The 25,977-nt window shown below is 36.8% G+C and overlaps 1 protein-coding gene across 1 annotated transcript; it reads right to left on the bottom strand.

Moving 5' to 3' along the window:
- Positions 1-2,711: 2,711 nt before the first annotated feature.
- Positions 2,712-25,663, bottom strand: slc38a9 (solute carrier family 38 member 9). Its single transcript, XM_007255282.4, has 15 exons — positions 25,538-25,663; positions 23,203-23,330; positions 21,165-21,294; positions 19,677-19,795; positions 18,987-19,050; positions 18,770-18,863; positions 17,229-17,399; positions 17,056-17,115; positions 16,213-16,410; positions 12,639-12,746; positions 11,398-11,504; positions 8,635-8,748; positions 8,141-8,289; positions 6,867-6,956; positions 2,712-6,380 (listed from the first exon to the last, which is right to left on the bottom strand). Exons 2-15 carry the CDS (start codon positions 23,292-23,294, stop codon positions 6,215-6,217), a joined length of 1,662 nt encoding a protein of 553 aa, XP_007255344.1. The 5' UTR covers positions 23,295-23,330; positions 25,538-25,663; the 3' UTR covers positions 2,712-6,214.
- Between the last annotated feature and the right edge of the window lie 314 nt (positions 25,664-25,977).

The following is a 25,977-nucleotide window of genomic DNA, read 5'->3' as shown; positions in this document are numbered from 1 at the left end:
GATGCTGACCAAAACAACTGCTGTAAGATCTTTCTTGCTCCCACCCCAGACAGGTCTGTCCAGTAAGACCAGAAAGTAGAGTATGTTAAATAGTTTATTATCTGATTCAGTGGAAACCTAGGTGTAAAAACGTCCTTAATCATTCCAATATAATTCACCATGCATTGCTTTACAATAAAATCTTTCTAAAAGGCAGATTATTACTATTGTACATAAGAAAAGCAATTCAAGGTGCAAATGTGCACCGTCAGGAACTGTTTACAGAAAGTACGTGGGTGTGATCTTGATAAGGTCATGTCAGCTCCAAGGACAATTTCAGTTTTGTATTTCAGTGAAAGTTATTCCTTTAATTGAATTTATATAAATAATGTATCTGGTAATATACAAAGGCTCTCAGTGTTGTTACACCTTTTTGTTAAACTTAAAACCAAAGTGTAATTTTTCAACAACTCGCCTCTATGTGATGTTTGACTACTTAGGAACAGTGTTGGGAAGGTTACTTTTAAAATGTAATCCCTTACAGATTACTGATTACATCACTCAAAATGTAATTTGTAACGTAATCAGTTACATTACTTCAAGTGAGTAACGTAATCTGATTACTTTGGATTACTTTAAATATTGTCATTTTTTTAAGCCTGAATGAATGTAGCAACCACATATTGCATATTATTATTTTATTTTTCTTTCCAGTTAACAAATAGATAAACAAATAAAACAGCCTTTTCAATCACTCTATAAAAATACTTATGAAACCATTTCATCAAACAATTTTATGAAACACTTCTATAAATTGATAATAAAACCATTCAAAACCAAACAATGTAACAACAACTGTAAGTTATCTATTTGCAGGTTTGCCACCAGTGTTAATTTTGACAACAAATTTTGATTTAGTCTTAGTCATAGTCTTGTGACGAAAATAGCATTTAGTTTTAGTCACAATTTAGTCATCTGAAATGTTTTTAGTTTTAGTCGACTTAATGTCATAAGAATATAGTCTACTAAAATTACAGTAAATTTAGTCGACTAAACTGTAAAAGGGTGTAAATGTAAATGCATTTTTCATCAGTTCCCTTGAATTATTAACTATACACTTATACGAAATGAAACGTTTAATAACCACTTGAGTAATATTGTTAATGTTTGAAAGTGAAATATATTTTTTATATGATTTAATGTATATTATTATTATTGTAGGTGTGTGACTATATATATTTTACATTTAAAGCATTTTGCTCTAGAAATCAGGTCATTAAAAATCTGAATAGTTAAATTATAGTTTGAACAGCGTTGTAGATGGAAAAACAGCTTTTAAATGATCTAGTTTTATCTCCAGCACTAACCCAGCACATCTACTGTAGCTACAGTCTATAAATGAGATCAGAAACACACATTCACACACTGTGCTGTAGAGATGCTCTCAGGATGTACTGAGAGACTTCATGAGTTAAAGTAAGAAACTTATGAGAAAGTGCTGTAAGGAATTTACACAGACTTTTGGGTTCATAGATTCACTTATTTTATTGTTTTATTTTGGTTATATTATTGAGTTTCTTTCTGACCTGTTCCTGCTTTAACACTAGCTATATCTTTCCCACTGTGAGACTAAACAGATGATCGGATCTTAATGAGTTAGGGTTCTGTATCAGTTCTGTGTTTTAGTGCACTGCTGAGTTAAACACACCATCAGCTCATGAAATAACATCAGTATTAAAACGCTGATCTCTGCATGGAGATCTGTGTGACTCTGGTCTGCAGAAGCTGAAAGATTAGTGGTGTTTTTACCGGAGATTGAGTCGCTCCACGCGGTTTACACGTTATCTTGTTTTTCGCGACGTCAAAGGAGAAATATATCGCCTCTCCCCTCTCTCTCTCCCTGCTGAACGAGTTAACTTCCAGTCGAGCTCCGTAAGTATCGACAGGTTAATTCCCGGGTTTGTAACTGAGCGCGCGGCGCCACCTTCGCTAAAGTAGCAGTGATTGGTTCTCTTCTTAACTGGTCCCTTCCTTTCACAGAACTAAATCAGTTCTGATTGGATTTCGTTCCTGCCAAATATTTTCGTCTCGTTTTTATTCGTTGACCAAAATGTCAGTTAATTTCGTCTCGTTGTGTGTGCGGAGCCGCTGTCTGCCCCTCCTCCCTGTGTGTGTGTGTGTGTGTGTGCAGCGAGACGGGAGGAGGGGCAGACAGTTCCCTGTCATACCAGAGCGATTTCACCGCAAAATGTTATTTGCGTTTTGTCAGTGTTGGATTGGAAGAGCAAAAATAGGAAAGTACCGCAATGTAACCCTGTTATTTTAGCAGAGTAACTGTAATCTGATTACCACTTACTGAAGCAGTAACTGTAACGGATTACAGTTACCTATAATTTGTAATCTGATTACCTAACGCCGTTACATGTAATCCGTTACTTCCCAACACTGCTTAGGAATTACACTGAGATTACTTATACAAGTGGGACTTATACATGGGATAGTAGGTTTGAGGCTGATCATGAAGTGTTACCTCAATGTATTGGCCAGGAATTTATTATTGAAGGTTATTCATTCAAATTTATTGTGACCGGTGGCGTTTGCCTACAATTATCTGTGCAACTCTGGCAAAATTCAGATCCACATACAGTGCAAGAGGCAAAAGTCAAGGAAAACAAAGCCTAATCCTTTTCTATGACTTTTGGTACAAAAAACACAACTAGTTTTTGAACAACTAAATTTGAATATTTATTTAAAGTACATACAAAATCATAATACACCGCTAGAGAAATATCTATATACAACTTTTAAAACAATTAAAGCTTTGGAATTTACATGTGCAAAATTAAGCCCTGCATACAGAAATATACTGATAACTTTCTGATGCTTTAAAAAATAAGAATCAAAGGAATCAAAGTCCAAAAGATAAGCATTAGCTTTTCAGAAGTACTGTCCGAGGTCAGCATACACACTAGAAAAACAGAGAAAAAAAAATAAATCACAGTTCTTACAGTCTGCTTGTCTTACCAGGTTCCATGAGACACTGCACTATCCCTTTATTCATCCAATAACATAAATTATACATTAATAAAACATCTGTTTTATTAGAAATACTTGTTCAAATTACAAATTAGCACCCACAACTCCACAGAGGTTGGAGTTACATAATTTTGAGCATATTACATTATTTTGCCTTTCAAAAAAATGCCAAGTGAGCAAATCAAATCTAAACCTTTTTTATGTTCCCCCTCTGCATGTGATACATAGAGATCAGTAACATCTTTCAGTAAAAATGGTCTGTAAAAACAATACGAAATTTGAAAAGGAAAAAAATACAAGCTACAAAAAATTTAACTTTCAAAATAAATTCATGGTGATCACTTGATTATGACAGAAATGGACACCTGCTAAAACCACATACAGTGCCCTCCATAATTATTGGCACCCCTGGTTAAGATGTGTTCTTTAGCTTCTCATAAATTGAGTTTTGTTCAAAATAATATAGGACCACGATGGAAAAAAAGAGTAAAATACAACCTTTAACTCAAGTGAATTTATTCAGTAGGAAAAAAAATCCCACATTAAGAAATAATTATTTAACATCAAATCATGTGTGCCACAATTATTAGCACCCCTGATGTTAATACTTTGTACAACCCCCTTTTGCCAACAAAACAGCACCTAATCTTCTCCTGTAATGTTTCACAAGATGGGAGAATACAGAAAGAGGGATCTTTAACCATTCCTCTTTGCACATTCTCTCTAAATCATCCAACGACCTGGGTCCTCTCCTCTGCACTCTCCTCTTCAGCTCACCCCACAGGTTTTCAATGGGGTTGAGGTCTGGGGACTGAGATGGCCATGGGAGGAGCTTGATTCTGTGTGCGGTGAACCATTTCTGTGTAGATTTGGCCACATGTTTAGGGTCATTATCTTGCTGAAAGACCCAGTGACGACCCATCTTCAGCTTTCGGGCAGAAGCCACCAGATTTTGTTTTAAAATGTCCTGGTATTTTAGAGCATTCATGATGCCATGCACCCTAACAAGGTTCCCAGGGCCTTTAGAAGAGAAACAGGCCCACAGCATCACTGATCCCCCGCTGTATTTCACAGTGGGCATGAGGTGCTTTTCTGCATACTCAGCTCTTGTGTTACGCCAGACCCACTTAGAGCATTTGTTGCCAAAAAGCTCTATCTTTGTTTCATCTGACCAAAGCACACGGTCCCAGTTGAAGTCCCAGTACCGCTTAGCAAACTCCAAACGTTTGCGTTTATGATTGTGAGTGAGAAATGGTTTCTTCCGTGCATGCCTCCCAAACAGCTTGTTGGCATGTAGATAGCGCCTGATGGTTGTTTTGGAGACTTTGTGACCCCAAGAAGCTACCATTTGTTGCAATTCTGTAACAGTGAGCTTTGGAGAACTTTTTATTTCTCTTATCATCCTCCTCACTGTGCGTGGTGGCAAAATAAACTTGCGTCCTCGTCCAGGCTTGTTTACCACTGTTCCAGTTGTTTTAAACTTCTTAATAATTCCTCTGACAGTAGATATGGACAGGTGTAGGCGAGTAGCGATTTTCTTGTAGCCATTGCCTGACTTGTGAAGGTCAACAACACATCTGCCTCACTTGAATGGTATGTTCCTTTGTCTTTCCCATGTTGAAGATAAATGGCCTCTGTGTCACGTCATATTTATACCCCAGGGAAACAGGAAGTTGTGAATTACTAATTAAATGTTCCTACATGCTCTGATCAACTTCGTAAACTACTGTAGAAGTGACAGAAATACTTTTATTAAATTTATTTCCTAAGAATTGTTAGGGGTGCCAATAATTGTGGAACAGGTGATTTTATGAAGAATAATTATTTCTTAGTCAGGGATTTTATTTCCCCCTTAAAATTCACTTGAGTTAAAGGTTGGACTTTACTTTTTTTCCCATCGTGGTCCTATATTATTTTGAACAAAACTCAATTTATGAGAAGCTAAAGAACACATCTTAACCAGGGGTGCCAATAATTATGGAGGGCACTGTACCTATCCTTTTGGTTTGAGGTAAATCTGTCTACCACAGACCAAAATATACAATTACAGTAGAGGAATCCTGCTTTAAGATATTTGGCCTCAGATGCATCAGTAGCACTTTTGTTTAACCATACATTGTGTAACCATACTTATGTTAGAAGGCCTCAACTAATTATTATTATGACACTAGTTAAGATATTAATTCCTACAAAATGTTAAAACTGATATCTCAATTCATCTTTATTTACAATATTCTTAAGCATTACAATTTAGAAATGTTAAATCATATCTGAACTGGTGTCAATTAATTATTAATTGAGACATTACCACTTAATGTTTTTTGCAGTCATAAGTACTGGTATTTTTTACCCTGATTGTAAAGAGTTACAGATGCATCAGTAGCTGGTAGAACAATACGAATATGACTGCTGTCTAAATAAATTAAAAGCTTTTTTAGCATTGTTATGTTATAGTGCCACCTATGGTACAAACCTAGAACTTAATTTAATACACCATTTACTACTTTTACCTGCAGTATATTATCAGAACTATACTAATGCCTAAAGGTTTGCGGACACTCCTCTTAATGAGCACATTTTATGCACAGCTATTTTATGTTATACCCATTGCAGCCACACTTGTGCAAATGCCCAAACACAAAGCTTTTCTAGTTCCTATAGAGAAGTATTGCCAATTGATTGGGACTCTTTGGCACCATGCCTAATGCCATGCATGGGCTAAAGGTTGAATACCCTCCCACCAGCACTGAGCTAGGAGCAGTTTATCTGATTTCTCTAGAATGATGATGGGTGCTTCATCTAGTATTTTGTAGATGAGTTGGGAAGCTGGGCATGGGGTGGTGTGTAGTTCATCCATAATGCAATCAATTCCTCACAGCAATATTCCAAAATCTAGTACACAGCCACCTTCTCTAGACAGTTACTCCAACAAAAGCAATACTTATACTCTCCATTCCACTCTTCATTTTATATATAACAATGAAAGGGCAGGTGTCCCAGTACTCCTGACCATATCGTGCATCATTCCCCGTACAGTATTAGAACTAAGAAGAACCATTCTCCCAACATTGAATGAATAAGTGTGTTAGTGAGAGAGGAACAGTGAGTGCATGTGAGTAATGAGTGTGCTACAGAAGAAAACTTGCATAAGAAGATGATGAAAAAACAAACAAACAAAAATAACAAAAACAAAAAAATGCTACATGAAAAACTGTCCCAGAACATTCGCTACGCCTAATAAAATTAGAAAGCTGTGGAAGCAAGCAGAAGGCCAGCGCAACTCGCCACGGCGCTTCAGAGCCACCATGTGAATGAGTGAGGGGAAGACGAAGACCAGAGCCAGCCCACATGTGGCCCCCGAGTACCTGCAGGAACACACACACAAACAAATGATGTGAATATTTTACACAACATTAATGCTTACGTTCTGAATGATGTGATATATCTAATACCATGTATAAGATCTTAAAGTGTACTGTATATTTCATAGGTTAATATGCTCCAAGTAAAAAAAAATTTTTTGTTTCTCTTGATTTATTATTATTTATCATTGTCTTACCATTTTTAAATTATGTACTGAGTGGTGGCAGCAAGTAGAAGGGTGGAGGAATGGGGTTATTTATAGTGGGGAGATATTGTACAAAATCTCTGCTCTGTAACCTCTTTCCATCTTGCTAACCCAAAGAACAGAATTATTCTTTCTTGATTATTAAATCATGAGTGCTCATTAGTGAGTGCTTCAAAAAAGGCTCTTGAATTAAAAATGTGCTTAACATTACGCAATAAAAAATGCTAATTATAGTATCCATAGATTTGGATACAAGTAAAATAGCTAAAGCCTCCTCACTTACCGGATAATGGAACCAATATTGGGGTAAAATTTGGCCATAAGTACTCCAGAAGCTACAATGACGACATTCAACATGAAGACATGCAGAAAACTAGAAAAGAAAAAAGTAGAGAACTGTTAAGCTAGCATGGTCCATATATAAATAAGAGTTATAGCAATACAGAAAACAGTTATATAAAGTGAAGACTTCAGTTTCTAAAACATGTAGAAAACGAACAGAGCAAGTCTGCGGCAGCAATATTATGTCATATTCTAACAAGATGTATTCTGTAATAATGTATTCTTATCAATCAACTATTTTTGTCTGTAGACTGAAAGTATCTAGCTTTTTTAAATGAATGGATAAATGCCACATTCCTTTGCCTAAAAGTAATGATTTCCATATGTAACTTCCGTTCAGTACCAGAGACACACATTTGTATTTGATACAGTGCCCTTATTGTTAACCAATTTAGCATCTAAATCGGCTGACTGAGCTGACAGCAGTATGGAAATGGTCCTAGTTACAGATCTTCTGTGTTCATTAAATCTTAAAAAAAAAATTAAATATGCTTAAAAATCTAACAGGCTTCATAAGCAAGTGTTAAAATAAGGTATAGTACATCTATAGCGTGTTATTTATTATTTCAGACACATTTGAGCTAAAATTCAAACTTCACATTACCAGGCTGAACTGAATCATATCATTTTTTTCCTCTTTTTTCCCCAGATTTTTCAGGACTGTATGAGCAAATAAAATGTAAAATTTTAAATCAGATTTAAGTCATGTGGCATGAATATGAATGGTTAGGTTACATTTAGTGCATTTTTGCCTGAACCTAAGTGCTTAATACTGTTTATGAGCTTAAATTTCCTGTAGGAAAGCCTGTTTGCTTACGGGCAGTTATTTCTAGTTAGCTCTGATCTATGCGCATGCGAAAGTGATTTTAGTGAATTTCTCAAAACTGAAAACCAAATCACTACAGGGCATGGATTGGTTTCACATAATGTGGCAAGGTGAAAGAGGATCTGGTCACTCAGGGTTTATGTTCCACTTTTCAGACCTGTGGAGAGGTTTATTTTCTGTGTTTATACTAACAAACACTAAAACTAACAAACACTAACACTAACAAAGTCTGCATAAATTCAATAAAAATATCTTTGCCATTTGAGTGGGTTTAGTGCATATACACAGAAATAAGTTTGGTGACAGTCCTGTGTTTATTATTATTATTTGCCTAGCTTCTTCCATTCTAACGATGCTTTGTTTTAACAGTGTTGTAAAATGGAGTTTACCTGGGGTAGTGATCCCCAAAAAGCTGGCTCATCAGCTGCACTCGGACCAGGTAACCCAGCAGCGGGTAAACGGTGGTCATCTGGAACAGCAGGAAGGTCCGAGCCACAAACACCCAAATATCACTGCTGGGGAAGTTATCCAGGAAATTCTGCACCAACATGGAAGCACACATTTAGCAGTATACTCTTAAACCACTGCTGATACCACACATTCTTGTGATATTTAAGCAAGCAGTGCTGTCAATGAACATCAAACAGAATGATCTAGATTAATATGGGGACGTGAGCAAACATGCACGTGTGTATTCCACAGCACATACACACATCATAAACTGGTTCTGGGGAAGGCCCACGCCATTAATAGATTTGCTCCCACCCAACCCAAACATAGTAATAAAGGAAAAATGTGAAGCATCGCAAGTCCGTGAAGACTGGTTTGAGAACCACTGCTTTAGGGCACACATCAGACAAGACAAGACAAAACAAGGTCTTACTGGTTCAAGGCACTCCTTAGACAGGGGTGGAGATGGGAAGGCAGCAAAGATCAAGACCCCCACATACAGGTAAGTCAGGCCTACTAGCAGATAGGCCAAGGACAAATCTCGTACCTGCAATACCAAAAAAAACAACAACTTTTAAACGTGTTCCATTTCAGGATGTTCTTACAAACACTATATGGACAAAATTATCGATCATATCCACTTATTGGTCACACCCACTTATTCATTGTTGATTTAAAAATCAAGTGTATTAAAAAGAGTCTATACTGCTTTTGGTGGAATAATTATCTTTACTGTTGAGAAAAGGCTTTCTACTACATTGCTGTGAGAATTTGATCGTATTCAACAGTGAGCTCAGGCTATTAAATGATCACCACCAAACCCCACCCATCACCAACTCTCCAACTTATTACAAATGTGATGGAGGGAGCAACATCATTCCAGGTAAAACTGTTCCATTGCTCCACCTTACATTAGGCATTGTGTCAGCTGATTTGTGTTTATCTTCAAGTATTTGTCCATGTTTCCATTTTGCTTAATATAGTCCTCTAATATAGTCCTCTAGATGACAAGTAGGCTTGAACACATGTAGGCTTATGTTTAAGTTTTAAGCATTTATACGATACTGTAAAATAATACATAATATGGATTTTTTTTTTTTTTCAATCCCGAGATTTTGGTCAGTATCAAATGAATACCGCTACTGAGTATTTGATTGGCACACCCATAGGATGATACACGATGATACATGGAGTAAGTGCAACACATAAAATAGATTTGTGCAGTTAACTCCTCCCAGTCTGAATGCATTTTTATTTATTGACTGGCTGTACTTTTAATGGCCCAGAAGATGGGTCAAAGTCTATTTGTGCCAAATCACAATACAAAGAATTTGAAGGAAAACAAAAAAAAAATGTATGACTCATTTTATGACAGTTGGTTAAACTATGGCCTAAGTGATTATGCTTGATATAGACCTCAAAAGTCTGACAGTTTGTTTGTTTCTACTTTACAAAATCACAATACAAAGAACTGCAGAAAATCATGTGAAACAAACAGATGTGGACAGGTCACACTTCTGCTGACAGTAGCTTTTTTTATTATCCACTGATGAGGCACCCGTGGACACTTCCTGTGCAGCAAGTCTTCCTTCCTATGAATAACTGTAGAAACTGCTAAGCAGAAACTCTTATGCAAACCTGATCTACAGAATCTGTTTTAGGGAGTAAACCTTTTTTAGCTTTATAAATTGCAATGTTATGAAACACAGATCTGTAGTAAATTAGCATTACTAAATCATTGAGGTTGATCATTGGCCAGCACGCTGGCAAGACAATGTAATATAAAATAATATAAAAATCTGAAAAACTCAGTGGGGACATGCAAGATACTCAGTCTTCTTATAATCTGCTTGGATTTGTGCTTGTGGTGCTGTGTATCTAAGGCTTAAGTTAAAAAAAAATACTGGAAACATCATTAAAAACATTTTTGGCAGCCTCTTTGTATAGCCTGTACAGTAAAAGCTATATAGATTTTTTATTTGTGTTAACTGCAGTATTGGTCTTTCTCTGAACTGAGCAGGATGAGCTACACCAGACTGTTTACTAGAAAAAAAGGAAGCAAGCAAAGCAATTTGGTCCACAAGCTTTTTCAAGGTTTCCCTGAAATCAACATTTTAAAGTTAAAAGAAATGATAAGTGTAGTTAGCTACTTCATATTTTAAACCAAGACAAGACCAGACAAAAGAGGTGTAGGTTATTATATTTGCATTGTTTTATGCATTGGAATGGTGTGTGATTATCAATAGTATATATAAAATAGAGAAATCTCTATTAGCTGCATTTTATATATTAATGAATAAAAATGTATATATATATATATATATATATATATATATATATATATATATATATATATATATATATATATATATATATAATATATTAGGTTGAAAACCACTAAAGTATTCAGCAACAATAACCAATTAGTAATTAACACCAGCTATTATTACAAAATGTTGCAGATATTAATGAATTGTGACATTAGTTAAAAAATGTGTAATAAATAATAGTCTAAATTAATAGACATTCAGTTGTAGGTAACATTAATTAATGTACACATATTGTAAAGTGTTACCAAGTATTCTCTTATGTAAACCCATGATTTTTTATTGCACCACTGATTTTTGCACATCCTGTAATGTAAAATGCTTAAAAACAAAATGTGTAAAACAATGAACTTAGTGGAGATCCAGATATTTTCACAGTGACTCCTGCAGTGTTTGTCTTGCAATTCAGAAATAGAAGAGAAGCTATACTAGTGGAGCTCTGGGAAACACATTAAAAAATTATGCTGATTTACTATAGATTTTGGATGTGGAGACATTTTTTTCCTTCAGATATTCAAAACCTGATGTTAAATGTCTGATGTGCTCTGATTATTATATATGTTACGATTATTACAATACTGTAGTGTGTCCAGATAATTAGCAGAGATAATTTAATAATACAATCTGCAATCATGAAAGTCTGTATGTATAGTGGTAAAAATTATAGTTTGGTATGTCTTAAATCGGGTGTTTGTTACTGTGCGGGACTTCACTGGTGGCATTTAGTTAAAATTCTCCAAAATTCCCTGAATAGGAAACTTTGTGGCCTTGAATTATTGAGTGGTGGGCAATCCAGTGTGATGTATTTAATTCTGCTGGTGGGATTTAAATCTGGGTTAATAGTACTGATGAAAGAAAGGGCCACTCACATTGTTCTCCTGATTTTTGTTGTTTTTCATGAGGGTGATGACACAGTTGTGGATGAAGAAGGCTAGTGTGAGAACACCAGTCAGCTGAGGAAACAGTAATCTGAATTCTGTGCAAACACAAAAAACAGGCAAACTTATACACAGGATCAAAACTATCACAGCCTGATGGTTCTGGTTCTTCTTTACAACAAAGTGAACTAAAAACATGTGCCCTGAGGTACATTTTGAAACCACTGAACTAATTAACAGCTTTGAAAACCATAAAAAAAAAGAGTTATAAACTTCGAACAAATGGTTTAAACCTAGTATATGGCATTAGAATAGGTCATTCACCCCTATTTGCATAGTTTAGCAAGTTAACAGAACACACAAGTTGACCTATGCAGATTATTTGCATGATGTTTTTTGCTACACAGTACTAAAAATACAATGAAAACCAAATACAGACACAGTAAATTTGCCAGTGTCAACACTTTTAGGCACAGATTCAGGCTTAGACAGAGACTTAGCCTAGTCCTAGACTAAATCTTCCTTTCAATAAAAAGTCTGGGAAACTATAGCCCCATGCACGGACAATAACACACAGTATTTAAGTGTAGCATGTGTTTACTTGCAAAAACGGACTGCAAGAGAGTTAAATACACAGTACGTATCAAACGTTTGGACGGACCTTTTTTCCTCTACATTGTAAATGAATACTGAAGACATTCAGATTATGAAGGAACACATACAGAATCCTGTAGTAAAAAGTGTTAAACAAAGCAAAATACTCTCTAATCTGTGGTGCTCCAGAGCATCGTGATTATAACATTCTAACCTATGCAACTTTTTTTTTTTATTGTGATTATAGCTTTATATAAAATAAAAAATAGCATTAAATAACAGCTGCGTCACAGACCATTTACCTGAGCCCGACCAAACCTGGCATGAGAAAAGTGGTGGGAAATCTCGGCCCGACCCGGCCCACGTTTGGGTCGGACTCAGGCTTGGGCAGAAAATCTAGGCTCTAACTGAAAGCAATTTCAGGTGACTCTACTTCATAAAGCTGAGTGAGGGAATCCAGCCAGTCATGCAGTCATCTAAGCAAGAGGGGCCAACTTTGAATAATTGAAAATATAAAACATATTTTGGTTTGTTTAACACTTTTTGTTTAGTAAATAATAATTTTTTTCCCGCATAGTTTGGATGACTTTAGTGTGAATCTACAATGCAGAATATTTTGTGCTTGGTTGAATATTTACCTGGTACAAAAAACTCAGTGGAATGAAACCAGTGGAACTCCAGATGGAATCCTAATCGAACAGCTTTGATGGTAACCAACGTGATAAGGTAGATTACTGAAATGGTGCCTGTGAGAAACAATGAGAGGCTGTTATCCAACGGTTTTATCAAATGAGTCACCTTACAAAGAAAACCACCATGCAGCCACAGCTTTTAGGGTCATGCGTATTACCATGGAAAAAAACAGCACAAAACAATACACCTCATACAGGAAAATGCAAACTATTCTACCACCACAGAAAAGCTTGGTGTGGACGTCCCTAAAAAGCTTTTTGTGCATGTCTCATATATTCCTAAAGATATCTGATCAGATATACAAAACACCTGACCACAGCCTCAAAGCATTATCTTATCAAAAATGATATTCAAATAAGCCTGCTTTTAAAAAGATATCATCTCACGATATGCCCTGATGATGATAAGCCAAGTTGTAAAATATAATGAGGTTTAATAATAAAACTGAACAAACAAGCAAACTAACATACATAAAATATATGGACAAAAGAATGGGCACACCTCTTTCATTCATTGCGTTCATTCATTGCGTTCATTTATTGCGTTCATTTATTGCGTCCACTTACTGCGTTCATTTATTGCGTTCATTTATTGTTTGTTCCAAAATTAAGGAGCTCTTTCAAAAAATAGTTTATTTCTTGCTTTGTTGATGTAAATGTCTATTTTGGAGTATTGGTGTGAGGTTATGATTGCATTCAGCAACAAGAGCATTAGCAAGGTCAGGATTTTGGAAGATCACCACCTCATCCTATCCTAAACTCATTCTATACATAAGGTTTCCATGTATCTGCTCCAGACAGTCTGTTCTTTATATACAGTGAGTCCAAGAAGTATTTGATCCCTTGCTGATTTTCTTTGTTTGCCCACTAATAAAGACACTATCCTTCTGCACTTTTAATGGTAGATATATTCTAACATGGAGAGACAGAATATCAAGACAAAAATCCAGAATATAATTTTAAAGAATATATTTTAATTAATTTGTATTTCAATGAGGAAAATAAGTATTTGATCCCTCTTGCCAAACACACTCAATACTTAGTGGCAAAGCCTTTGTTTGCAAGCACAGCGGTGAGACGTTTGTTGTAGTTAACCACAAGTTTAGCACACACACCAGGGGGAATTTTGGCCCACTCTTCTTTGCAGATCCTCTCTAAATCATGAAGGTTGGTGGGCTGTCGCTTGGCAACTCTGACCTTCAGCTCCCTCCATAGATTTTCGATCGGATTGAGGTCTGGCGACTGGCTGGGCCACTCCATGACCTTAATGTGATTTTTCTTGAGCCAATCCTTTGTTGCCTTTGCTGTATGTTTAGGGTCGTTATCATGTTGGAAGACCCAACCACGGCCCATTTTCAGATCCCTGGCAGAGGGGAGGAGGTTGTCCCTCAGGATTGTGCGGTACATGGCTCCATCCATCTTCCCAGTGATGCGGTGAAGTAGCCCTGTACCCTTGGCAGAGAAACACCCCCAAAACATTATGCTTCCACCTCCATGCTTGACGGTGGGCACAGTGTTCTTGGGGTCATAGGCAGCATTTTTCTTCCTCCACACATGGCGGGTGGAGTTGAGGCCAAAAAGTTCAATTTTGGTCTCGTCTGACCACAAAACCTTCTCCCAATAACTTGGTTCATCTTTCAAATGATCATTGGCATACTTGAGGCGCGCCTCCACATGTGCTCTCTTCAGCAGGGGTACCTTTCGGGCACTGCAGGATGTGAATCCATTGTTGCGCAAAGTGTTGCCAATTGTTTCCTTGCAAACTGTGGTCCCAGCTGCCTTCAGGTCATTTGCTAACTCCTGCCGAGTGGTTGCAGGACGATTTCTGACCGTTCTCAGCGTCATTGCCACCCCACGAGGCGAAATCTTCTTTGGAGCACCGGGCCGAGGTCTGTTGATTGTCATGTTATACTCTTTAAACTTTCTGATAATTGCACCAATAGTTGTTACTTTCACATCCAACACCTTACTAATCTTTTTGTAGCCCATTCCAGCTTTGTGAAGGTCAACAATTCTGACTCTGAGGTCCTGTGACAGCTCTTTGGTTTTACCCATGTTGGAGACTTGAAATCTGTGTGATCTGTCTGATTCTGTGGACAGGTGTTTTTCACACAAGTGGTTAGTGAGAACAGGTGGCTTCAGGTCAGGTAACAAGTTGATTGGGAGTGTCTAACTGGTCTGTAAAAGCCAGAACTGCTAATGAATACTAAGGGATCAAATACTTATTTCACTCCATGAAATACAAATCAATTAATATATATTCCTTAGATTTATTTTCTGGATTTTCTTTTTAATATTCTGTCTCTCCATGTAAGAATACATCTACCATTAAAAGTATAGAATGATCATGTCTTTATTAGTGGGCCAACGAAGAAAATCAGCAAGGGATCAAATACTTCTTGGACTCACTGTACTTATATTATATTTTTATTATACTTGGATGCAAGTTAAAGTTGCTGATTGCATTAATTAAAAGGCGTGTCTACAAACACTCGGACAGGGTTGGTTTCCTGGACAGGGATTAAACCTAGTCCCAGACTATTTAGCACAAAGATAGAAGATTCTCCATTGACAAATACATGCATTCTAGACTCACTTCTAGTCTAGGAAACCAACCCATACTTTATAGGGTATAGAGCAATCGTAAAAGAGAACTCTGGTGTAAAATGGACTTTTGCTGTAGTAAAACATGAGTAAAAAGTACTTACCTTTCATGAATAGCACACCTCTGTTCTCCCACAGCGTTACAAGATCCAGAAATTTTAACAGTTTGTCCAAACACCCTTCAGACTGGGTGACACGGGGCATAACTTGCCCCAATAAATATACATAGATGTTCTAGACAAATATACGAGTCTATGTATATATATGTCTGTCATTATCAGTACAGTGATGGCGGTGCACAAAGCTGAAGGGGTTTGTATTATGGGGTTGTAAACAGTGGTTTTTAATAAGCTTCTTGTGCACTTTTTCAAGTTATTAATGCCTAGTTTTAAATGTCAGGTCTCTCTGGATTCCAGCAAGGAGGTGTGGAGCTACTTTGAGCTGAATAACAGTGAAAAAAGCAATTTATCGGGGCAAATTATGCCCCATATCACCCAGTCTGAAGGGTGTTTGGACAAACTGTTAACATTTTGGAATCATGGAACACTGTGGGAGAAAGGAGGTGTGCTATTCATCAAAGGTAAGTACTTTTTATCATGTTTTACTACAGCAAAAGTCCATTTTACATCAGAGTTTTCCATTAAAATGTGCTTTAAGTAAGTACATGCAAACAAATTAATTAAACATAACACTTTGAGCAACATAAGTTACATTACACTGCATACAACCCCACAATCTACAGAACAAATGAAATGAATACAATATGATTTCAGCATGAAAACAAAGTTTGAAACTTTCCGTTAAAACGCACCAACAAACGCCAACAATCTTTGCTGGAATCTACTTTTTGAAAACGCTCTGCCTTTTAAAAAAATGCTCAGAGATTGTGAAATGTGGTGTTCAGGTTAAATCTCACCCAGGAAGGTGAACCTGGCGAAGAAGGAGGCTGAGCGGAAGTTGAGCAGCGGCAGCAGCAGAATGATGAGGTAGAAGGGGATGGTGTTGGTTTTACTCCACCAGTGGTCAAACACAGCTGTACTGTTGTCACTGCTGGAGGAATACTGGTCCAGGCTGCTGTTTCTGTGTGGATTCAGGTCTGGGTATGGACACACCACTGCAACAGAGGGAGCAATCAGGGAGTTTTCTTTACAACTCTCTCAAAAATTAAAGGTGGCTTTGACACAGTTCAGAACAATTACTTTAAAACATTTAATTAGTATATAGCCATATAAAGCATTTTGAGTTGTTTAAGTTAAAATAGCACCCAGCTGATCCAATAATTGCAAACAATAATAAAATGATGATTTTGTGCTAAACAAGACAACACACATCACTTGAGGAGTGATATTAATGACTATGTTCCAGTTGATATCACAAAATGAATTCACTAGTTACAAAATAAATAGCTTGTTCACCATGATGGTCATAATATGGAAAGCATTGCCATTTAACAAAAAATAACCAATAAACTTGTTGATATATGCATAATGCCAGGAAAACGTCATACAGGTTTTTATCAGGGTTTAAAAATATAGTATGTTATGTTAAGTTATATATTTACATATTTTTTTTTACATACGTTAGAATAGGTCTATGGGCAATACAAAACATGTTCATGAACTCTTTAAACTGCTTCACAGACTTCTTTGCACTTTGAGTGTTTATAGGGGTCGGTCTAATTTAAAATAACCAGCTGGACGTGTAATTATATATTTATATATATATATAAAAAAAAAGCGAATTCTTTAAAAGTACTCACCTCTGTCAGTTCCATTTGTTCCAAACTCTGAGTCAGACATATTGACGTTGTGAACGTAGTCTGGTTTTAGAAAGAAAAAAAAAGTACTTTTAATTTCATACAGTAACTAAAACTCATAACACATCAGGAAACCAAATCAAAGAAACAGAACGATAATCATAACGGCTGCTTACTATAAATGAATTTTCCTGTGTTGAACAGGAAGTTGGACATTAGAACCCAGTAGACCACCATTGCTCCGATCAGCGACACCAGGGAGAAGAGCAGACTGGACCACTGTCCAAATGCTCCGAAGTAATATTTACATACATCAGGAAACTCCCAGTCTGAAGTATCTATGTAAGCTGCAAAGAAAGAAACAGCTAAATGTTACGATGATGCCACTGCAGGATTGAATCACATTAGCATAAGCTTTTAGCTTTTTTTAGCCAACTCTATTAGTTATCCACAGCAAGTACCAATGCAGTTAACCAGCACACTGCAGCCTGTGGAGAAGCTAAAAGGTAACACTAGGCTAGTGGAGCCTCTGGCAGGCTGGAGCCTCAAGACACTGGCCCAAATGGCTACCATATCTTTATTTAGCTAACTACACATCATCTGTGCTTGACATGGAGGACATAAACATTTATAATTACCAAATAATGGCTTTCATTAGGACTTGTAACAGTTCTAAACTAAATTAGGTCAGGCTGTGCAACACTAGGGCTATACTGTGTTACCTCAATGACTTAACCCAAACAGTAAAAGCAAAGCTTATTGTTTTTTGTTTAACCCAGAGTTCAACATAAAAGTGAAAATAGCTTGTTTAATTCTGAGGGAAAATAACAGGGTGGTAAAAAGGCTTATAAAACAACATCTTAGAAAATTTCACCACAACGAAAAAAAAAACACACTTACTATTCATACATTTAATTTCTTTTTTTTTATATTCCATTTTCTCACAATTTATATGGACAATTAAACCAACCCACTCATTAGGACTCCCCCTATCACTAGTGATGCCCCAACACACCAGGAGGGTGAAGACTAGCACATGCCTCCTCTGATACATATGAAGTCAGACCCCACCTCTTTTCAAACTGCTGCTGATGCAGCATTACATTGCATCACAGCGCACTCAGAGGAATGCACAGTGACCCTGCTTCTGATACATCAACTCACAGACGCCTTGTGCTGCAGACATCACCCTTTGGAGTGATGTGGGGAGACAGTGCGATTTTGTTTTGGACTTTGATCTGAATATAGAAAATCTGGCTAGGATAACAAATAAAAAATCTGGTTAGGAAATTGATGATTTTGTTTTATATATTTTCTCTAAATGCTACAGTATACTGTATAACCCACTCCACTGAATGTTAAACACGCAAGTAAGGACATTCCTGCATTCCCTCAGTTGTCTGCTGACAGTCGGGAACAGTTCAGCAATGTCTGAGCTGGGATGTGCCAACAGTCACAAAGACATGCTAAAAGACACGCCCATCCTCGCTCTGTTTCCATGTGCTGTAGAAAAGGCATGTACTACCCAATGCAGCATATGGCTCTTTGGATAATGGATCTGCTGAATGTCTATCTCTCCCCAGGCCCAGGGGCTGATTCCACCTGAACATGAATTCCCTTTTCTCGATAGAGTCAGGCCACTAGACAATGACATTATGTGACCAAACAAAAGAAATGTTGTCTGATTTGTGAGGAAACAGCTGTAGGGTTGCCTTACGTATTGATTTAGTAGATTTGAGAACTCTGTAACAGCAGTAGAGGGTCAGTAAGCCCATTAAGATGACAATAATGATCCCCAAGGTAAAACCTGCCTGAAATTGAAAGGAAAAAAAACAAAACAATCACAGTTAGAAGAAGGTGATCGGGACATTAAAAAAGTATGTATAGGAATTTTTTAGGGAATTTACGTGGGAAAAAAAACAGTTCTTACATACCTGCTTTATTCCCCATGGTATGCTCAATATAGACGTCCCCATCATTGTATTCCATATAGCAAAACTGCACACAGAAAGACTTTTATTAACTCACCCACTCACTATGACTTTTCAACTTCCCCAAAAGATTACAAACTCTGACATAATTCCTGTACTCAGAAATACAACCCTAACTTTTAAGAAATAGCCCAGTTAAAACTTGCGTTGGTGGATTGCACAGTGAATTGTGTTCTCAGATAATGGTTTCTGAGGGGTTCCTGAGCACATGTAGTGATTTTCAGTACAGAATCAGTACAGAATGTTTTTAATCACCAGCATCCAGTACTAACTGTCGGCCTCGTCCTTTGCACAAAAGGATTTCTCCAGATTATATGAATTTTTTGTTGATATTATGTACTGTAGATTTTTTACAAACTGGTGAACCTTTGTCTACTTTGCATCTGAGAGACTCTGCCTTTCTAAAATGTTCTCTTTTTATACACAATTATGAGACTAAATTGACCATTTATTGTAGTAACTTTTCCGACTAAAATTCATTTAGTTACATTATTGTCTATTCAAACATTTATTAACAGTCTTGTCTTTGTCTGCTGAACATTTTACAGTAAATATGAGCAATATTTCTAGCTCATATGATATTTGTTTATATGGAGTTTTATTTAAATGAAGGCATGCATGGTTGTTACTTACATGGTGACAATGCTAGGGTTTTTGACAGCGCCATCTTTCCCGTGAACTTTGAATGCTGTCCCAAGAGGGCTATAAATGTAGATATCTTCAGGTGAGGGGATCACATGATCCGGTGGAACCTGCAAAAGACCAGAACAGTAAACAAAATCACTTTTTAATGATGTGCACGTGGCAAGTCTACAACGACATCTGTTAAACAGCTCTAGGAATCACATTTTTCAACATCACAAAGCATGTAAAGAAATTAGATTCTAGAAGTGAATCAGTGCACATCTGTGACTAATCCTTTTGATTTGAGTGGTACCGCACAATTTAGTGCCATCAGGATCCAATACAAACCAAATCAAATCTTATTTAGTGTGACACTGCCTACACAAACACTGACAAAGCTGAGATATGGGAGAAAACAGGATTATCTCTGCACTTTAACCACATAAAGCATCCTTTCATTAATAGCTAGCCATTTCCGAGGTGGCCAACATTCCAAATAAATGTTTTCACATTCACATTAGTACATTTAGGTTAGGATTTAACAGTGTCATTTTTTATATGTGTCAATCAAAATTATTGTCCATTTTATTAGCTTGTTAGGCTTCTTTCACCCTGTTCTTTAACGGTCAGGACCTCACAGAACACCCACAGTGCAGGTATTGTTGACTGGAATGCCATTCCCAGCACTGCAGTGACCCTGACATGGTGGTGATGTGTTACTGTGTGCTGGTATGAGTCGATCAGACACAGCATTGCGGCTGGAGTTTTTAACAGCTTAGCATTAGAGGTGTGCCATATCGTATCATAAGCATTATATTTGTCAACATTTTGTAATATTGTGAACAATATTATACTCTGAAATATCTTGTCACATCACTCACCCCTAATTATCACATCAGGGTACTACTTTTTGCAGTTTTAGCTAAATAAAAATTCACACTGTTCTTATTTCACATTATATATCTACTAGAGACAGATTATATCTGTACTGTATAATTTATATTACTTCAGTCCTGGATATATGGAGATATATGGAGTGCATTATTAGAATAGACATTTTGGATCATTGACTTCTGTTACAATCTGATAAAATTCTTGTATTTTTTAATGTCTCAGTTATAGGTGTGCCATATCATATCGTATACAATATTAAAAGTGAATTTCCGTTTTGTTGCAGTGGTGTATTCTAGAATCATTGTTTTTAAAAACAAGAAATATTGTAATATTATTTTAGTGCCATATCGCTCACCCCTACTCAGCGTCAATGCTGGGTGGGCAGAAGTCTAGTGGGTGGGCAGAGTCTGCTGTGTCTGATCCACTCATCCCAGAGCCAAAACACAGTAACACAATTCCAACATCATGCCAGTGTCACTTTAGTGCGGAGAATGACCCTTCATTTAAATAATACCTGCTCTGTGGTGGTCCTGAGGGTCCTAGCCATTAAATAACAGTATGAGAGGAGGCTAAAAAAGTGAAGAAAGGGAACAAGTAGAGTACCAGCAGTCTGTCAGAAGAGGCGGTCAATCGGCCATAGTAATGCACCCTGCTGTTCAATGCTGAAGCCTCAGATGACACTCGTTCCTGGGCAGAATCCTCCACTATGTTCTTGGGCTCCACATGAAAAGGCCTACCAGGCAAAGTAAAGCAGATATTAGTTATGTCAAGCTGAAAGGCAACAGTTATTACTTCATTTCATTTACTTTTACTTAAGCAGTCAAGACAACAAAAACAAACAAATATGGCAGACAGGCCTAATTGCATTGCTTAGTTGAACAATATGTTTACAATTTACAATTTGTAAGTCCTTATTCTGACCAAACTACAATATACAGTATAGCCAAATGTTTGTGGACACCCTTCTAGATGCATTCAGCTATTTGCACCAAAAATAAATTCCACCTATTGCTGACACAGATCTGTAAATGCAGACACAGCTAGTCACTGTAGAGATGTATTGTAAATAGAATAGGTCTCCATGGAGCAAATCGTTGCTATTGCTGTCCAATTAAAAACATATCTACATTTTTGATGATATTCAGTTTACTACATTTTTTGAACACACAAAGTGTCTATTACAAATTTTTTGATGAATGAAGCTAAAGAAGTGTTGCAATATGACCTAAAATAAACTCTTGTAACATTGACTACTCTCCTGTAAAGTTGCTGTTTTGGAGAAGCATGTTTTTCATTAGACAGTGATGAAACACCGTAAGCATGAAAATCTTATTGGCACTATGCTTAAAACCAAATATGGTCTAGTGAGGCATAAAGCACCAGGCACTGAGCTGTGGGGCAGTGAAACTGTGTTCTCTGGAAAAATGGTGTTCCATTCAATACTTTTCGAGGAAAAGAGTTGATAAGTTAGGGATTTAGGACAGACCTCACTAATGCTCGTCACTAAATGCAATTAAATCCTCACAGCAATGCTCAAAATTAATATGTTTTTATACATTGCATATGTCTGTGTCTCGCCCTGTTGCTAAACAATAAATGAGCAGCTGTCACAATACTTTTGTTCATATAGTGTAGCTTTGTTTTTCTTTTTATGTCTCTGAGAAAACCAATTAAAATTTGATGACCACTGATCTGTCACAGTAAACAGTAAACACAACCAGCTGTGAAGAAAACCATTACAACCGTCTTGTGTTCTGAGAATGTAGGCCCAAAGCATTTCCGCACACAGGTGTGGGAACTGCACACACACAGAGTTTAAAGTAGGTTTCTGAGAAGACAAGGCCACAAACATCTTCAGTAGGACTCACAGAGTTCATAAAACTAAAAATAACTAATGTTTTGCAGCCATTTAAACAGATGCAAGAGGGGTGCAGGTTTGAGAACAGTGCTGAAGGACACCTACACCGTGACCAGTGTTTGTAAAATACCAAACTGGATTAATTCAGGCTGACTTGTTGTGATGCTGAAACAACAAAGCACTGGATGGAGAATAAACTCTGTGTTTTCACTTAAAAATGTATTTGCATTGTAGCTGAATCCCACTCTGGGACAAAAACGGGACACTCATAAAGAAGGTATGTTCAGACTGCCAGTCCAAATCTGATATTTGGCTAATTTATTTTTGCTAAATATATCCAAACCACATTTAAAGATTGTTTGAAAAGAAGTCTGAAGTGCAACAATAAGTTTTTTTTTTTTTTTTACAAATGCATCTGTGTTTATATGCTCTTGAAGCTCAAATCAGAGTTCTATGTGTCTTTTACAAAGCTGTAAGTATCCTGAGGGACCAGACTTCTCAGTGAATTCTTCACCAAAGGTCTAATGGACTACATGTACCCACCAGGGGACACAACTGATGCATACATACCATCCAAAGTTTTTCTGTGCCATCAATAAGCCTTTGTAATCATCTCTGTTGCTAAGCAGCAATAATGTTGTGCCTGGCAATCACCTGTGCTATCCAGCTCTGGTTCTAAATAGTAGAAAAAAGTGCTACCATTTAAATGCGATGCTGCTAGAAACGAGCTGAATTGAATGCTGATCCAAACAACATGAACCCCCTTCTGAAGCAGCATCTTACCTTCTTTGTCTGGGGTCCAGTGAGTCTACTGGGTCTGAGTAGTACTCTCCTGCTTGAATAGAGGCAAACAGAGGTTTCCAGTCCTCATCCATGTTCTTTCAGTACGTCACCTAAAAATCATTCATTACCTGTAGAGACAATAAAGAATTAACAAGGGAAATTTTACACTAACGTATATCAACATATAAGCCCATCAACACTAACTCAATCCTGTGTTATATTTTCCCATTTCCATCCCCAACCTGGCATCCCAACATTAAAAAGACCTAAAAAAAAAAGTACATGTGGATTAATTTTAACTTTATGTAATATAGCATAGAGTAGTGTAGTAAAATATGGCAAAATGATTTTTTATTTCAGTGATTTCGTCTAAAAGAAGTGTTTTCTAAAAAGGCCTGTATATGGCTAATACTTCATTTACTCAATCAAAGCAAAGAGCAATTTCTAAGTAATATGTAGTAACTAATATATTTTACAACTAAAACTCTAAAATACGCAGAAGATTTAAGGGGTTAAACCGAGTAGCTCTTTTAAAATCAAAGAAGAATCTTTATGCAAACCTTTAGTAAAGAAAGACCTCCCTTTCTGCATGTGGGCAGACTAGCAGGGGTAAACGCACTTTACATCCACCCTCTAAACCATGACCTTGCTTTTGAGGAGCGCAAATCAACAGCCCACTACATTCCTGCCCAGTGACCGGTATAGACACGTGAATTCAAGACACTCTCCATATTATTAGCTGTTTTCAGATTAAGAACTTTAATAAATTCTCCAGATTCTCTAGATGAATAAGACACTAATGTTGGAATGAATACACACTCAACTAAAATTACACAAACTATGATGAACTCAATACTCTTTTCTTTACCTAATGCAGTCCACGCTGTGTGCATTGAGTCACAATTATTAAAGCACTGGCATTGCATGACTGTCTAAAATACTGTTTACTCTTATATACAACTCTGGAAAAAAATAAGAAACCACTTAAGAATAATGAGTTTCTTTGACTTATAATCAAGAGGAAGATGGATGATCAAAAGCATCAAACCAAGCTGAACTGATTGATTTTTTTTGCACCAGGAGTGGCATAAAGTTATCCAAAAGCAGTGTGGAATACTGGGAGGACAACATGCCAAGACACATGAAAACTGTGAATAAAACCCAGGGTTATTTCACCAAATATCAATATGAACTTGTTTTTTTTTGCAATATTTAATGGTCTGAAAACTCTGCGTCTTTTTGTTATTTCAGCCATTTCTAATTTTCTGCAAACAAATGCTCTAAATGACAATATTTTATTTGGAATTTGGGAGAAATGTTGTCTGTAGTTTATAAAATAAAACAACAACGTTAATTTTACCCAAGCATATACCTATAAACAGCAAAATCAGAGAAACTAATTCAGAAACTGAAGTGGTCTCTTATTTTTTTAGACAAACAAACAGGCAAATGTTATTACCATTTAAATGCCACAGACATAATGATAAAACAATAGCATAACAAAGCAGGCATAGCCTTTTACCTTTAGTAGGGTATTGATGCTTACTTCTGCTATTCTGTTATCATGTTAAAATAACAATATTAGTACTTATATAATTTCTGTGTTGATAAATTGTCTACAAAAACAGGTGTGACAGGTCACAAACTTCAGTTAAGAGATGTTCTGTGTGAACAGATTGCTGATTAATCTTATACCCATACTGACTGAGAGTCATGTGCCTGGCTTCACCATAGAGAAGATTGTAAACCATGAATGAGGAAACTGCTGATGTGCCAGAAACGAGAAAAGGGTTCACAGCTGCTAGAGAACATTACTTCCTTAAGATGTATATGTAACAGAAATATCCATAAACATGTCTTAGCCTAATTAGCTAACTAATGCTATCCTAAATAATTTTAATCATATTGTATACCCACTGTATTTAAGGACAGAGCTGCTGAATCAGACTTTTTCCAGCAAAAGAAGAAGTTTCTGAAAAGTGTCTGATCAGCTCAAGCTGAAGTAACATCATGCAGAACAGCTAATTCATTAAAGCTATATTATATTCAGCTACACACAGTGCACACACAGTGTCAGATTAGTGTTAAAACACAGTTTAAAGCATAGCCATTTAGCTGATAGCTGAATAAACTGCTCTCCCTTGTTGTGATAATCACGTTAACCTAAATAGATAAACAAGCAGTTAGCTAGTTAGCTAGCTAAGCTAGCTACACTATTCAAGGCTCCGACATAAGCTGACATAATGCTGTAAAAACGCTCTCCGTGCCCTATTTTGTTGTAATCTTTGTCGCCTATAAGAAAAAATGCTGATATAGCTAGTTAGACAGTACTCACCTCCTAGGAGAAACAGAAGAAACACCTCGTCTCGCCAGGCTAACTTGTTTTGAAAAGGAACCACAGCGTGATCACACACACCGGTTACAGTTCTTGCTGGACCTGTAGTGAACGCTACGCCCAGACAAGACCTGACTACCTTTGTGAGAGCTTTCACTGGACTACATTACCCATGATTTAACTGGAGTGCGAGATTCTCTGTTATTTCGTTCCGGCTCGATACCAATTTAATAGTTGACATCCCTACTCACTATCTCTAGACACTTCACCTAGCCCACTACTAGTCAATAAGTAGTAGTCTTAAAATAATATCACAATATTTAAGGGTATACATTAATTAATTAATATTAATTTTAGGGGGCTGTACACACTGTATTTGGTCATGTTTAGAAAATCCAAAGTACTGCGCCTCTGTTGTATGTATAATGAGGAAAAATGTG

Source organism: Astyanax mexicanus, chromosome 20 (genome assembly GCF_023375975.1).
Source record: "Astyanax mexicanus isolate ESR-SI-001 chromosome 20, AstMex3_surface, whole genome shotgun sequence".
Taxonomy (NCBI): domain Eukaryota; kingdom Metazoa; phylum Chordata; class Actinopteri; order Characiformes; family Acestrorhamphidae; genus Astyanax; species Astyanax mexicanus.
This window is presented reverse-complemented; position numbering and strand designations above follow the sequence as displayed.